The 15,133-nt window shown below is 48.0% G+C and overlaps 1 protein-coding gene across 13 annotated transcripts in view; it reads right to left on the reverse strand.

Moving 5' to 3' along the window:
- Nucleotides 1-263: 263 nt before the first annotated feature.
- The window catches only part of CDK5RAP2 (CDK5 regulatory subunit associated protein 2), a 141,007-nt gene continuing 126,137 nt past the window's right edge, over nucleotides 264-15,133 (reverse strand). For 11 of the 13 annotated variants that reach the window (XM_036432828.2, XM_036432826.2, XM_036432825.2 and 8 more), the window contains 7 exons: nucleotides 13,910-14,134; nucleotides 12,590-12,667; nucleotides 11,387-11,652; nucleotides 9,613-9,756; nucleotides 2,712-2,838; nucleotides 766-812; nucleotides 264-353 (listed from right to left, as the gene is read on the reverse strand). In XM_036432828.2, the coding sequence (XP_036288721.1) occupies nucleotides 297-353; nucleotides 766-812; nucleotides 2,712-2,838; nucleotides 9,613-9,756; nucleotides 11,387-11,652; nucleotides 12,590-12,667; nucleotides 13,910-14,134 (944 nt within the window). In that variant the 3' untranslated portion in view covers nucleotides 264-296. The remainder of the gene's footprint in view (nucleotides 354-765; nucleotides 813-2,711; nucleotides 2,839-9,612; nucleotides 9,757-11,386; nucleotides 11,653-12,589; nucleotides 12,668-13,909; nucleotides 14,135-15,133) is intronic. The other 2 variants (XM_036432833.2, XM_036432829.2) reach the window with 1 other exon arrangement.

Here is a 15,133-nt window from a genome sequence, read left to right on the forward strand (position 1 = left end):
CAGTCACTGCATCACCAAGTTGAAACGAATCATTTCATGTGAACCGTCACCCTGCAGGGCTGGCTGAGCGCTAAGCGAATGGGGTGGGAGGAACCCACTGTTACGCACAGGGACGCCCCGACGCTGCCCAGCATGGGAGCCTTGTCTGACAACAGCTCTTAAACCAACTTCAGGACAGAAAACATTAAGAGGAAAACCAGGTTTGTTTGAGCAGACGGCTCTTTTCCTCAGTAAGCAGGAACCACGCCTGTGACAAGGAGACAGTGGGTACCGCGAGCTTTATTGTCTGCACGCTGTCAGGAGCCCGGTCTGCTGGGACTGCACGGTCCTGGGTGGGCGCCCCCCGGCCTCAGCTGGAAGAGAGGAAAACAGGAGACGCTTAGGACCCGAGGAGGGTGTCCGAGGGAAGCTCGGACAGTTAAAGGGGACACTGTTATGCTGAAACTACCATCTAAGACACTGTTTGGTGAGTAAATATCGACAACCAATTGACGACGCAATCATATTTACTCATTCATTCAAAAACTATTTCTCAAGTGGCCACTGTGCGCCAGGCACTAAGGACTGTCTCTCACTGGTGAAAACACAGCCAGTTGGTAATCAGAGCCACTGAGGTAATCAGATGAGAGGCCAGTTCTGTGCTCCAGTGTGTGAGGGCAGGTGCCCTGGTTCCACCTTCATTGTTTAAAGAGGTCACTGCTCGCCACGCCCGCCCGCCCACCCGCCCGCCCGCCTGGCTTCCTCGGGAGCAGCTGCAGGTCTTACCTCCAGGTTTCCTCGGGCCTTCCGAAGGACCTTGTGGGTGACAAGCACTGAGGAGAGAGCGGAGAAGAGGAGGGTTAGGTGCGGATACCCAGGAAGACAGAGGATGAGCCAGGTTCAGGGAGGAGCCTCTGAACCTCAAACTTCAAACAAGCCTGAGCGCCCAGGCCAGAGGGAGGTGTGAAAGCCAGGTCTCACAGGAGAGCGGAGACCTGGCCTGTGCTCACTATTGATTCCAGGCCCCGACCTTGGACGTGGGGCTGGACCTGCCCTTTGGGTCTGCACGGTCACTCACCCACCTGCACATACTGCCCACCTCCGGCAGGGTTGACTTGATGTGCCCTGTGACTGCTCAGGGCTGCCGAGGAGCGATGCCCACAGGGCGAGTTCCGACTTTCCTTGGACATGGGGGCTGAACAGAAGCACCTGCCCCGCCCCTTGCTGCTCCAGCAGGCCGACCTCAGATAAGACCACACTGGCACCATCTCCCCAGGGTCCCCTCCAGCACTCCTTTTCCCTACCAGTGACATGAACCCTGGGCCAGAACCTCACAGACACCCACCACTCTGCCAGGGCTACTGCCTTAATCTTTCAAAGCCACCCCCTCTCCTCCATGGCCCTGTGCCGGCCCATCAGGCCTCTCCATGCCTGCCTGGGCGACTGCCACAGCCCCCAAGAGGTGTCCCCACTTCCGGCCCCTGCATGCTCAGCCACAGGCCTTCCCACACAATGAACCAGTCAGTCCCTGCAGCTCATTCCCGAGTCCGGCCCACAAGGCCCTTTGTGACAAGGCCCAACAGGCCCAAGGCCTGAAGCCCCTCAGGCTGCCTGGGATGCAGGTCCATCATTCTGCAGCTCATTTCTGTGTCTCCCCATTCAGGCAGAGCTCCCATGGCAAGAACTGTCTCACTCAGTGCTGTCCCCGAGCCTGGCACACGGCATGGAGCAGGGACCGGTGCTGCCTGGTGACTAAGCAGCTCTCTTCTGCAGTTCACAGTCTCACCGTCTGTTTTCAGAAGGCTCCCAGGGGCTCAGGAGAACCCTATGTGACAATAATCCACGTTCTGTGCTTCTCGGAAATGCCCCAGAAATGCTGGGCTTTGGTAAGAGTGCCTAGGCTGCGAGGACAGGAAAGTCCATGGTCAGCAGTTCTGCTAAGACTGGGCGGTGGCAGGCAGGCAATCCTGGCACACCGGCAGGAACTCAGGGGCTGCTCCCAATAACCTGGAGCTCCCAGGTGGGGGCGGGCTGACCTCATAAGCGGTTTTACCTCTGTGACCTTGAGTCTTGTATCTGCCTCAAAAACTGTTTCTCAACCCCATCCCTGCCTCTGGATGCCCACTGCCCGGCACAGGCGTCCTTGTCTGCCTGGCTCCTCCTCACCAGCCTGCCCTGCACACAGAAGCGACAGAGCCATGTTCTGCTCTGGGTACGATACCTGAGCCTACCACCTAAGGCCTTTGGCAACACAGCCCCAGTCCCCCTGACCCCTCCTGTCTCACTGGCTACATACAGCTCTTAGTGCAGCAACATGACATGCTGGTGGTTTCTCACATACAAAACCTTCTTTCTTTCCTCCCTGCCTTTGTCTACACGGCTCCATTTCCACCTGACCAATGCCTACACTCCTCATTGCACACTCAACTCCCAGGGCATGGTGGCACCTGCTCCCTCCCACTTTAGTGACTCTGCACATGTTCCTATCAAAGCTCATGCCACATGCTGTCTCTCAGTGAGGTGACGGTCCCTGGCACAGAGTGCCCTCCACAAGTCTGCTGGGTGAATGCATTTGTCTGTGAGAGTCAGGAAGAATGAAATATGAAAGGAAACCCACCCATAGGAGGTGTGATGACAGTCTGGGCTCCAAAGAGGGTGGTCCAGGGGGGCTTTTTAGTCCCCAGAGGCAGGAAGTGGTCAGACATGGCGGCCGCCCCCGACCATTCACTTACACTGATCAAAGATGACTTTTTCCTGGTGCTTGCTCAGCTGCAAAAGCTTCATGGTGTGTTGCAACTTCTTTTCTTGTTCAAATAATTTTTTGTGCAGTTTGGTGATCTCTGCCTTCATTTCTCCAGTCTAAAGAGGAGAGCCATTGGAAAAATGAACACAGGATATCCAACATCATCTCACATGGGCAGAGTTACAAAACCACATATAAAGATGCTCCACCTCACCTACAATGGTGTTGGAATAAAAACTAGAAGCCATTTTCTGTGGTCAGGTTGGCAAAAACAGGCCAAACCCAGCAGAGGTGAGGTGTAGGACAACATGCTGAGGGGCTGTCCCAGGTGGGGCAGTGACCTGGCAAGATCTGCCCAATGATAACATGTGTTTACCCCTCTGACCCAGCAATCCGACCTTTGGCATTTACCCCCAAGGAATAGTATAAGCACAAGAAGATGCCTGTGTTCAGAGATGTTCATCTCAGCATTGTTCTTAGCAGGAAAAAATAAACTGATTAGTAGGGGGTCTACATTATAAATCACGGTTCTCACACACAGTGGAATAATTCTGCAGCTATTAAAAATGAGGTTGTAGAACTCTACTTACTGACATTGAAAGATGATAGTAATTAGTGACAAAGAGCTCAGAACAGCTATTGTGAATTAGGCATTCCTGTTCCATAAAACCGATTACATACATCTACATTCACAGATGGGTACATCAAGATGTCTACACAAACACTGGTGACATAGAAATGTCATCAAAATGTCAATAGCGATTTTTCCCGAGAAATGTGATTTGGAATGTTTTGTTTCATTTTAAAAATTTATCAGAATTGATTGACTTTTTAAACAAAAACTACAATGCTAATTTTTAAAAAATGTAATGCTTAAATCTTACAAGGAGACATGAAAGTATTATTAGGAGAGTCTGACCCATAGGAGCACCTACCTTGGTTTTTCAGAGGAGAGCAGAGTGTGGAAGGGCCACAAGACCGGTGCCCCGTCCTCCGAAGGGAAAAGGGCACACCACACAGGCCCTCTTAGCGAGTCCCCGCCTGACTCACGCACAGCGTTAGCACACCCCCTTTCTCCTAACACCCCGACTGTAAGGTGCCCTGGCACCAGCCACTCTCCCCTGTCCCCAACAGGGGGAACGCTGGGCTCTTAGCTTATAAAGAGTCACTTCTGCTGGGACCGGTTTGGCTCAATGGATAGAGTGTCGGCTTGGGGACTGAAGGGCCCCGGGTTCGATTCCGGTCAAGGGCATGTACCTTGGTTGTGGGCATATCCCCAAGAGGCAGTTGATCGATGACTCTCTCTCATTGATGTTTCTAACTCTCTATCTCTCTCCCTTCCTCTCTGTACAAAAATCAATAAAATATATATTTTTTAAAAGAGTCACTTCAGTTCATTCCCAACTCATTTATGGTAGTTTTACTGAATCAGTTATAGCAAGTCCTCGAATAAGGTCATTTTTGTTCAACATCATTCCCTTATTATGTTGATAAGATGCCGCAGGCACTTAACCCTTGTTTGTATCAATTAGTCGGTGGTAAAATGTATTTCCTTATATGTCATCTCGCTAAAAAGTCACAGAACCTATTAAGCGAGGACTTGCTGTGTGTCATTTAATTAAGTGCTAAGTAACCCTGTGAAATATTGTGTGTGAAAAGAGAGACCTAGCTGTATGAAAACTACCTCAGGAAAGACTTGGTAAAGGCAAGTCACTAAAAACCCATTTCTGGCAAATGAGGTGTGGGTGCATCCACTGTAAAAGCTGTGGGAGGAACATGGTCTAGATGAATTCTATATTCAAACTGCTTTTCATGTGTCTGCATTTTTTCTTCATCTTAAAGAAACAGAAATTGGAACTGACAGACATACATTATAGATGTAATTTATGAAAGAAAGGAAATGTAGAACTCCGAACAGCAGACCCATATTCAAAGGAAAGGCTCTGGCCCTACATCAAAAGAATGGCAAATGAACGTACATTTAACTATTTTAAGTTAACCTAAAATGTTTAAGGTATGTATCATTTTTTGATTCCCTGCTTTAACCTACTTTTAAGATTAATCAACTGTGTCAGCTACAAGGACTTCAACTGCTCTTCCAAAACATTCTAATTTAAATATTAGCTTTTCTTTGATTCTCTTCCTCATGCTAAGAGCCCACAAAGATCCATAATCTGGTCATGGCTTCAAGGGCCACACCTTTCAGCACATTCATTCTGTCCATATTCAGAGCCTCAGTTCCTTCCATGACTGTGAAATAGGGAGGACCAGCCATCACACTGCAACAGAGAGCCTCAAATGAGGTGCTGCCGGAAGACAGGGAGGACGACTGTTTCACCCGCCTGGCCAGCCCCTTCTCTTCCTAAAGTCAACTCAGGCATCGCCTCCTCTAGGGAGCATTCCCTGAGACTCTCCCCAGGGGGCTGGGCTGGTTTCTGCTCCTTTGGGTGCCCACTGTGCATGGTGCTTCCCTTCAAATTTTAATGCTTAAATCGTAGAAAGAGATAGAAAAGTATTTTTAGGAGAGGCTGACCCATTAAGGCACCATCTTGATTTTTTAGAGGTGAGGAGAGCATGGAAGTTGCTTGCTTCCCCTCCTGGACCTCCAACTCGCTGAGGGCAGAACTCAATTCTTCCCTAACCATCTGTGCCTGGACCAGAGGAGGTGCTGTGAGACCATCCACCAACTAGGGATTAATTCCACCTGCACTCTCAAACACTCCATACATATTCTATCCAGCACTTAAAACACAAAATTTAGGTAGTGTTTGCTGTTTCTCCCATCTAAAATCTTCATTTTTATAGGAACCTCAGGGTTCCAAAGCCCAGCTAAGTCACTTCCAGATAGTGATGGAGCAAGGGAGCTTCAGTCCTTATTTCCAGAAAATGGAAGTAATCCCTCACTCTTTAAAGGCTACCGCGAGGGATGGAGTGAGATGCTGAGTGTGGAGCAGAGAGCCTGCCACCCAGAAGCCTGCCACAGACAACCCTTCCCCAAGGCCATTGGGCTGAGCTGGGCACACCCCTCCCAGGGGGCTCAGACTTACTCCTGAGCACCCACCTGGCTGCTGGGGCGGGAGGGTTCTGTTGTGCTTGTGTTTGCTCTTTTTTTTACGATGAAAATCCTCAAACATTGACAGAAGTAGAAAGAAGAGGACAATGAAGCACCAACGTCTCCTCCCAGCTTCAGTAATTATCAAATCATGGCCAACACTGTGTCATCCCTGCCCATCCTCACCCTAAAGTTGTTTCTAAAATCAATACTTGGAGCCAATCATATTTCATCCATAAAATGTTTCAATTTATAGCTATAGAAGAAACAGATTCTTTAAAAAACACAATATAGGCCAAAACTGGTTTGGCTCAGTGGATAGAGCGTGGGCCTGTGGACTCAAGGGTCCTAGGTTTGATTCCGGTCAAGGGCATGTACGTTGATTGGGAGGTACATCCCCAGTAGGGGGTGTGTAGGAGGCAGCTGATCAATGTTTCTCTCTCATCGATGTTTCTAACTCTCTATCCCTCTTTCTTCCTCTCTGTAAAAAATAAAAATATATTTATTTAAAAAAACACACACAATATAGTTACCACATCTAAAGCAGTGACAATAACTGCCTCCTATCACTAAATATGCCAGTAGACACATTTCCCTAATTGCATCATAATGTTCTGAATAATTGGTTTGATTCTAATTATATTGGAAAACAAATAAACATATTTTGTATTTTACTGATGTGTTTCTTAAATTTCTTTTAATCCAGTGGTTCTCACAGCAACAGAACTTATAAAAACAGAATGCTGGAGCCCACTCCCAGACGTTCTGATGCAGTGTGTCTGGGATGAGACCCCCAAATTTGCCTTTCCAGCTAGTTTCCAGATGTGCTCATGCTGCTGATCAAGAAAGAATCACCACAAACCTGCAAATTTCACTCCGCCCTTCCCTCATTTTTCCTAGGGTGAAAAGATGTTCTCATGTTGCACATTTCCTGCCCCAGATCTAGACTCAAGCCCTTTCTCCAAGGACTGCTGGTTTGTGTGTTTTCCCCGAAAATAAGATATCCTCCAAAAATAAGACCTAGCGCATGGAAAGATAAGACAGCCCCTGAAAATAAGACCTAGCGCAACTTCGGGAGAAAAAATTAATATAAGACACTATATTTTCGGGGAAACAGGGTAGTAGTTGGAAAAGGTATTTAGAAACCACAATCTGGCACTACAGGTGCTCACTGATTCTGTTTGGGACACTCTTAAAGCCTTTTAATTAGAGAGAATTACAGTAAATACATCATGAGTTCATACTGATATTACCAATTTAAATTATGGATTATAAGACTTTTACTTCTTTGATTTTTATTTTATTTAATCTCTTCCCTGACAGTAAAAAAAACTCAATATAGTTATTTGTTTTATCCTATAATAGAAATATAATAGTTTTATAAATCAATAGCAATATTATTACTAATAACTTAATGAAAATAGTTTAAAACGTTTTGCAGTTCTTTTTGCCCTTGGAGTATTTCCATGCAGCCAGATTACTGTTTTAGTCACTGAAGTGTTTCCTCTCTGTGTGGTTATGCCTTCAATACTATAGACACTAAGGTTTGTTCATTTCATCTTGCTATGAATTCTTAGAAAGAGCTTTTTTCTCATTTTGATTTACTTTTATTTATAATTATGTAAAGCATTTATACAGTTTCAAAGTCAAATTTACAAAACAAGTTCTATACAGAGAAAGGTGCCTTCTATCCTGCCCATCCATCCTCTACTTTCTCACTCCTACAAGTAACCTGTTTATTATTTATCCATTAAAAATTTTTATAAACATATTAAATATTTGTACCCCTCCTCACAACTTTCTTAGACAAACTGAAGCATATGATCACACTTTCCAGAGTAGTCTCGAACTGCAAGGGATGATGTATTAAATGAAAAAGGCAAATTAATGGCACTCTGAGAAAACACCAAGTAGTGAAAAGCCATTGGGGTTGCTGGTGACAACTTGGAAATCTGATTTACACACATTTCACACCAAGAAAAAGGCACTGTATGAAACATGGGCAGGGACAGAAAAGTGGCTGAAGGCAATTTAACACTACACAGGGGGTCTGTGTACACCAGCAACCATATCGGAGCATCTCGAAAGTCCTTTTTGTGGCTCTAAAATTCTGTGATGCTAAAGTGAGCATCATCAATTCCTGGAGAAAGACCTGGAAAGATGGAACGAATCATCACAAGCACTGATCAGTCCCTAGACTGATTTGCTAGTAGGGAGATCAATATGAGCCTAGTTTATACACACACACACACACACACACACACACACACACGGAATAAGGACTGCATTCTGTCTACTTCACAGACATTACTATGTACTGAGGACAAAAACACTGCATTGAGGGTAAACTGTTTAGTTCAGACACGTTATGCTCTAAAAATCATATGGGCAAATACTAGTTTGATAGTATGAGGGGAAATTATTCATTTAAAAATATGAACAACTTAGACTTGGCCCCTCGTGGAAAATAGCGCGAGGCAGTCATTAAACAAATGAATATGTAATTATGATTTGTGATAACGGCTATGATGAAACAAAAGCTATGCTGATCAAGAGCCCTTTCTGATCTTGACATAAGATTTAACAGAGATGGGAGAGATGAGGAGCCAGCAGCTGGGAGGGAGGCAGGATTAGGAGGCAGAGCATCTGTGTCTCAGCCTCAGAGGGAAGAGAGCTCAATGAGTTAGAAGAAAAGGAAAGGCCAATGGGGCCTGGAACCCAATGGGCCTTCTTCCTCCAACATTCCATCTTCCTCTTCACCAGCTACATAAGGACAAAGCAAGATTTCCCGCACCAGGATTGGTTACGTCCTTCCCACGCTCAGTGCACCCAAACTTCCTCCCCAGGGTCCCAACAGGGAAGTATTAGGACAGGCTCCAGAGACCCTCCAAGCAGGCAGCTGCTTCATCGCCACTTCTGACAGACCTGAGAGCCACCAAAGGGGCTTAACTAGACGAGTACTGATATGGATGGCCAAATTCCCTGCTGCCTTCGGACACATAGGAGGACACATCTGTCAGGCCACCAGGCAGAGTTCTAACAACGCCTCCTCAGTTTGTGCACCCCTGCTTCCAGGAGGTTTCTCTGGTCAGCAGAGTGGGCGCTCACCTGTCTCAACACACATTTCCCACAGATAAAACCCTGGGACTACTTCTGCCCCCCTGACTCCTGAGTAGTGCCTATGAGACATGAGATGAGGATGTGCGTGGGATCAATAGTTCTTAATTTGCTCACATTCGAGTGTCTACAAAGTCGAGCTTTTAAGGGAAGTTTCAATGGTTTTATAGTACATGATTTTCACTGATTCATCAAAGTAGTTCCTAAATAGTTAAAAGAGACTTGAATAAGGCCAACTTACTACAATGCTGAAAACTAGCAAAGGCATTAGCCGGCCCAGAAGAAGGCACCTGAACTGAAAGACTCTGAGAAGAAGGGAAGGAGCTGGTCCATGGGGCAAGTTGGGACCTACAGCCCATAAAACAAAAGTTTATCCTTTGGATTCGGACACTTGCACTTTCAAATCAGCTCTGTAACCTTGAGTATGGGCCTCACTCTCCGAGCCTCCGTATCCCCATGTGTAGGATGCAAACAGGATCTCCCTCAACAAAGATGTCCTGGGTGTGAGGACAGGGCCGGGTTAGGGCAGCTGGGGTGGTGGTGGATGAGGAACACACTGGGAGCACCAGCGTGGTGCTGGCACAATGCCTTCCCCGCCCTCTGACAGTGCCCACGCTGAGCGCCTAACTGCCGTGAGCCAGGTCCTGGCTGGACATGCTGGCCACTGGGACACACGCCATAGTGGCACCCCTGAGCCCCTGCACGAAGTGTTACCACGCACCTGCTCACAGTGGAGTGTGCACTGGCCATCCGTGGGGAGCGAGACCCTCCAGAGAAGCGTCAGTAACCTCGTGACCTCTTCCAGGATCAGCTTGGCTCTGCTCACGCTGGTGACAAACCTGCTCAGAGGCACTGGGTGGAGACCCTGCATGGGGGGATAGAAGGTTGTTACATGCAGCCTTGAAAACAATTATGGACAGGCCAGCTTTAATGGACGGCATAAATCTCCAGACCGCAGGGCTCACGCTCCACATGCTGAGCAAGAGCCTGGTGCCAGACGACACCAATTTATTGTCTTAAAGACGGGTGAATTATAGATTATGAGAGAATTCGGTGGTGAATTTAGACCAATCAATAACCATGATTAATAACCACCTGCATTAACTATATTTACTACGCCAAGAAGAGGGCGCATGGTCAGACCACTCTCATTGCCTCTCGGGAAGGCAGACGACGCCAAGAGCACACAATACAACACGCACGCTCCTGCCTCGCCGCCTGCTGAATGGTTCCGCTTGCTGCCAGTGCACAGCGGGGCCCTGCAGTCTCCCACCCTCTACTGGCGGGAAGAAAACTCAAATTGGGGGATGGCGAGAGCATGGGAAAGCAAAGAGCATGAATCAGGAGAGAAAATAAAATAAATTTAAAAACAGAAACTGAAAGGGCATTGTCTTCACTATCTAATAAATGTAAAATAAAACACCACACTCCCCCTTTAGCTATAAAATTGGCAACAACAAAAAAGACACAAACTAATAAATAAAATAACTCAGTGCAGACAAAGGTGCACTTTTGGAAAGTGATGTAGCAAGAGGTATCACAAGAGTTCACAGCCTTCGAACAGGTAATTCCACGTTGGAAAGTTGGTCCCTAAAGAAGTAGTCAAAGACATGGCAGAGACCTATGTATAAGGATCATCACAGCTGAGATAGCCACCAGCCAGCTGCAAAATAAACCAAGGGTGGTACATCCACAGGTTGGCTTATTTTTCAGCCATTAAAAGTCAAGTTCTAAAAACTATACTGACTGAGAGAGGAAAAATGTTAGTATAATGTGAACTAAAAGTCAAAATATGAAATTCATATTTGCTGGAGTCAGTGTAATTAAGCTTCATGAATGAACTAAAAGTACATTTATCAAAATTTTAAGTGTTATGCACAATGTGGTATTTTTATGTTTCCCTTTTATGCTTTTCTAGTTTCTAATTTTTTTATGAAAATTATAATCGGAAAAGAACAATAAACTTAAGATTGATTAATTCATTCAACAAATACTTGCCATGCAGCTAATGCCATGCCAGGCCCTGAGCTAGGGCGTGGATAACAGTGCTGGGCAAAGCAGACACTACCCTGCTCCCCTGGAGCTCACTATCTAGTGAAACGTAAGACGTGAAGCTTTTACAATATGGTAGTAATAGGGTCTCTAATGTCCTCAGTAAGGACCTGAGATGAGGGACCGGGAAATGTGGCCCACGGAAGCTGGGTCCAGACTGGGAGGACTGAAGGACGGAAGGATGGATGGAAGACTGGACAGATAGCAGTCCCAGGGCAGGTTCCAGTAAGCACCAACCTCGACAAGTGTCCCTCCCACAGAAAACAAGAGAAGCCCCCAATGGGACCTGACCTCTCAGCTCTCGTGGTTACACGCCCAGTTTCCTCGTCCCAGGGCCTCAGTGAGGTCACCTGTGCCCCTCGCCTTCCAGCGCCCTCAGCTGGCATGTCCATGCCTGCCCCTACTGAGCATCGGTCTCCCTCCAGCTGTCACAGGTCGGTTACCTTTGTTCCCAGCTCTCGACTTGAGGGGCTGGGCGCCTCCTGGATCTGAATGTCCATCTCAGCAAGGAGCTTCTGGCCCTGGCCAACTTGCGTGCACAGGGCCTCGTAGTCCTCGATCAGGCCCAGGATGTGGCTGCCACTCTCACTGGCCCACAAGTGGTGGCCTGGCACTTGGTGAGACATACTCGGGGCGCTGGTGGCCGAGCTGCCACTGTTGCAGGACAGGGAGTCCGTGTCATTTCTAGAGAGTGGAGGACTCTCTGACGCTAGATAATGAGAGGGAAGATGTCAGAGCTATTGGGGGCAGCACCCTGGGTTCCGTGAGCTGCATTCAACCAGCTAGGGGGGCTAAGAGCGCCCTCAGTCTGTACATGACCCCACACTGGGCTTATTCGTCTTGTGGGGGAAGCTCAATTCAATTCAACCAACACTTAGCAGGTCAGGCAGCCATTCGCAGAAGACCCCGATTCACACAGACGAATCAAGCCAGTGACTGCCCTCCAGGAACCCATGGTCTCATCAGAACACAGACACATGGGAGGTGGAACAGTACGACGAAGAGCCAGGGCTCAGAGTTAAAAATTCTGCTGGGACACCAGTGAAGTTTGCATTCGTGATGAGTGGCAGAGAATGGGACAAGGGCGGTCTGGAAAAGGAGGAAAGTGAGAGCATGTCTGCAGGAATGTGACCCCTCTGTATGAGAGCATGAGGGCAGAGGGATAAGGCCGGACGGAGCCCACTGAGTCTGGCTGCTCCAGAACCCTGAAAGCCACTTGAGATGTCACACTTTAATCAAGAGACCCAGTGATGTCACTGAGGTTGGTAATAAGTAGGGACCACTTAACTGGCTTGGAAAAGGAGATCACCAGCTAGAGATGCTAACAACGTGAAACCCCAAATCCTGCCAAACACCCTCTTAGATTATGACCAGGGATATCCTTTTCTTCAATTTAAAAAGTCCTGCTCTTGCTGGTTTGGATCCCAGGTTCCATTCCAGTCAAGGGCACACGCCAGGGTTGTAGGCTCGATCCCCACTAGGGGGCGTGCAGGAGGCAGCCGATCAATGATTCCCTCTCATCATTGATGTTTCTCTCCCTCCCTCTCCCTTCCCCTCTGAAGTCAATAAAAATATTAAAAATAAAATAAAAAGTCCTACTGACAAACGCGACCATGCTGTAGTCAACCCAGATGTCAGTTTTGTACCTGACTTTGGGGGCACAGGTGGGGCGGAGTCACGCAGATCATAGGAATTATCAGTTGCCACAGGACATCTGTCGCCATCTACAAAATGCAAAACAAGAGAAGGAAAATGAGCTGTGAAATGTTTTTGTTTCAGAGAGAACTGAAGGAGAATATGGTAAAAGTACCCGACACACGAGCATTCCTTCATAAGCTCACTGGGATCTCTCCTGCCAAGCCCTGTGCAGACAGACACAGGGTAAGCGTGATCAGGCTTCCCTGGTTCAGCTGGTTGCAGCAGCATCCTGTACACCAAAAGGTTGCAGGTTTGAGTCCCAGTCAGGGCACATTCAAGGGCAACGGATGGATGTCTCTCTGTCTCTCCCCCGACTTCTTTCCCTCTCTCCCATTTCTTTCTCTAAATCAATTAGAAAAAATGCATCCTCATGTAAGGATTAAATAATAAAAATAATAAATAAGTAAAAATAATGAGCAGACTCAGTCCCCGCCCTGGAAGGACCCTCTTGTCCAGACAAGTAAAAGGCCATTTCCCTTGGGTGCTCAGGGCTAAGGGAGGGGTGCTAACCCCGAGGAGAAAAAGAAATGCAGGCAGAGGAAGGAGCAGATGCAGAGGTACAAAGGAGTGAGCCATCTCTACACACCCAGGGGGACTGCTGCAGTTCAAATGGCTGAGCCCAGAGAGCCAGGCCAGAACTGTGAGGACGTGGGACCCACTCACAGGGGTGAGGCAGGGCAGTGTGCAGCGACATCTGCGCTTCGGACTGAGGAGTGAGCTTGGAGGCCGCCACAGTAACTCAAGCGAGAGAGAAGAGTGCCCCGAAAAAGGATTTGGGCGGGGATGCATTTCTGAAACAATGTAAGGAGGCAAAGTCAGTCAGATGCTACACCAGATGATCTGCAACACAAGAGCCAGTTTCCAAACCCTCCAGGATGCTTTTCACATCCTGAAAAGCATTGTCACTCAGGATAAGGGGCTTAAATTCTCTTTTAAAGGCGTAAGAGGGACTAAAAGGGGCGTTCAGCAGTGGAGGGATGTGGGCAGGACTAGATGGATAGGAGGGAGCAAGACCGGAGGCCATGGGGGTGGCCAGCAGCCCAAAGCCCACTCCCGGAGAACCAGAAGGCTCCAGGCAGAGCTTACACCATTTGGCCAAAGGTGACAGCTAATTAGTGGCCAGGTCCCCTGGCTCCCCGGGTAGAGCATGTCTGCTGTCAAAGGAGAGACACCTCTGTGAGCAAGGGCAGCACCAGGCGCTTGCGTGTCCCGCACAGACAGACACACAGGGTGCTTTTCCTAGCAGGGAGGAGAGGCGGGGGCAGTACCGTGTTTGTCTGGTGGACGGGGCTGCTCGGGCGTGGGCAGGGTTTGGAGCGCCATCCTCCTGCCCTGCCCCAGCTGCTCCTCCAGCCTGCCCTGCAGTGTGCTGTTGGTATCAATGCTTCTTTCCAGTTGTGCCCGCAGAGCCTGGATCTCCGTCAGGAGGTCATGCAGGTCACCGGGCGGGTCCTGCCCCTTCCGGCCTTCTCCCGACGTCTCTGCTCTGGACTCTGCAAACACACGAGGGGAAGCCTTGACACCCTCTTCCACCAAAGGGTCAGCCATCAAAAGCGCTCGAGTTTTAAACCTGCCACCATCACCCTCCCCTTCCTAAGAACTAGGTACAATTTAAAATAACAACTTGACTTTAAAAACAAAAATATTGGCAGGCCTAATTGCTGCTATTCCACAGGCTAAATAAGAGCTGGAAATTAATTTTCACTTCTGGCCATAAAAGCGTAGCAAATTGCACACCAAACCCCGAAATTATGTCTAGTAGTAATAAAATCTATTTGGGTGGAATTATAGAATGAAAGGGGCTGATTTTAAGAGCCACAGTATATTTAAAAAGGCACAACAGCAAGAATAAGAAAAGCAACTTGAAGAGAAAATAAAAGCTGTGACCCTTTTCTAGATAAATTTTCAATAAGGAGAAACCATCTGGAAAATTAGTTTTTAAAAAATCCCACCACACCTCAAAACTGAATCTAAAACATCTGAGTTTACAGTCGAGTCGCTCTGCTCTGGAGTCTCTCTCAGGATCCAGGGAGGACCAGGGCCAATGACCGCCTCCGGAGCAGTGGCCCTGTGGCGTGGGTGCTCCATGGATACTCGCTGAGTGAACGGGCAAAAAGGAAACACAAGTAGCAAGAAAACTGTCATAAAAACCATATCTTGAGTGCCTACTATGTGCTAGGTTCTGTGTTAGGGTGCATTTAATAAATGACCTCATATAATTATCTCAGCAACTCTACAGAACAGGCGTCGGTGAGCACGCTCTACTGAGGAAGAAACAGGCCCCAAGGGGTGAGACGAACTGCCAAGAGCCACAGAATTGGGAGCAAGGCGGTGAAAATCCACCCGTCAGCTGGCCTGACTCCTGAGCCTCCGCCTTCCGTGAGTCCTGCGGCTTCTTCAGAGGAAGAGTGGGCCACAGAGCTTGCTTTGAAATACACCTGCCATCCAGGTGAGCTCGGGGTGGGATGACAGCCCAAGACCCAGAGCCCAGG

This window comes from Pipistrellus kuhlii, unplaced genomic scaffold, assembly GCF_014108245.1.
Source record: "Pipistrellus kuhlii isolate mPipKuh1 unplaced genomic scaffold, mPipKuh1.p scaffold_m20_p_12, whole genome shotgun sequence".
In the NCBI taxonomy this organism is placed as follows: Eukaryota; Metazoa; Chordata; class Mammalia; order Chiroptera; family Vespertilionidae; genus Pipistrellus; species Pipistrellus kuhlii.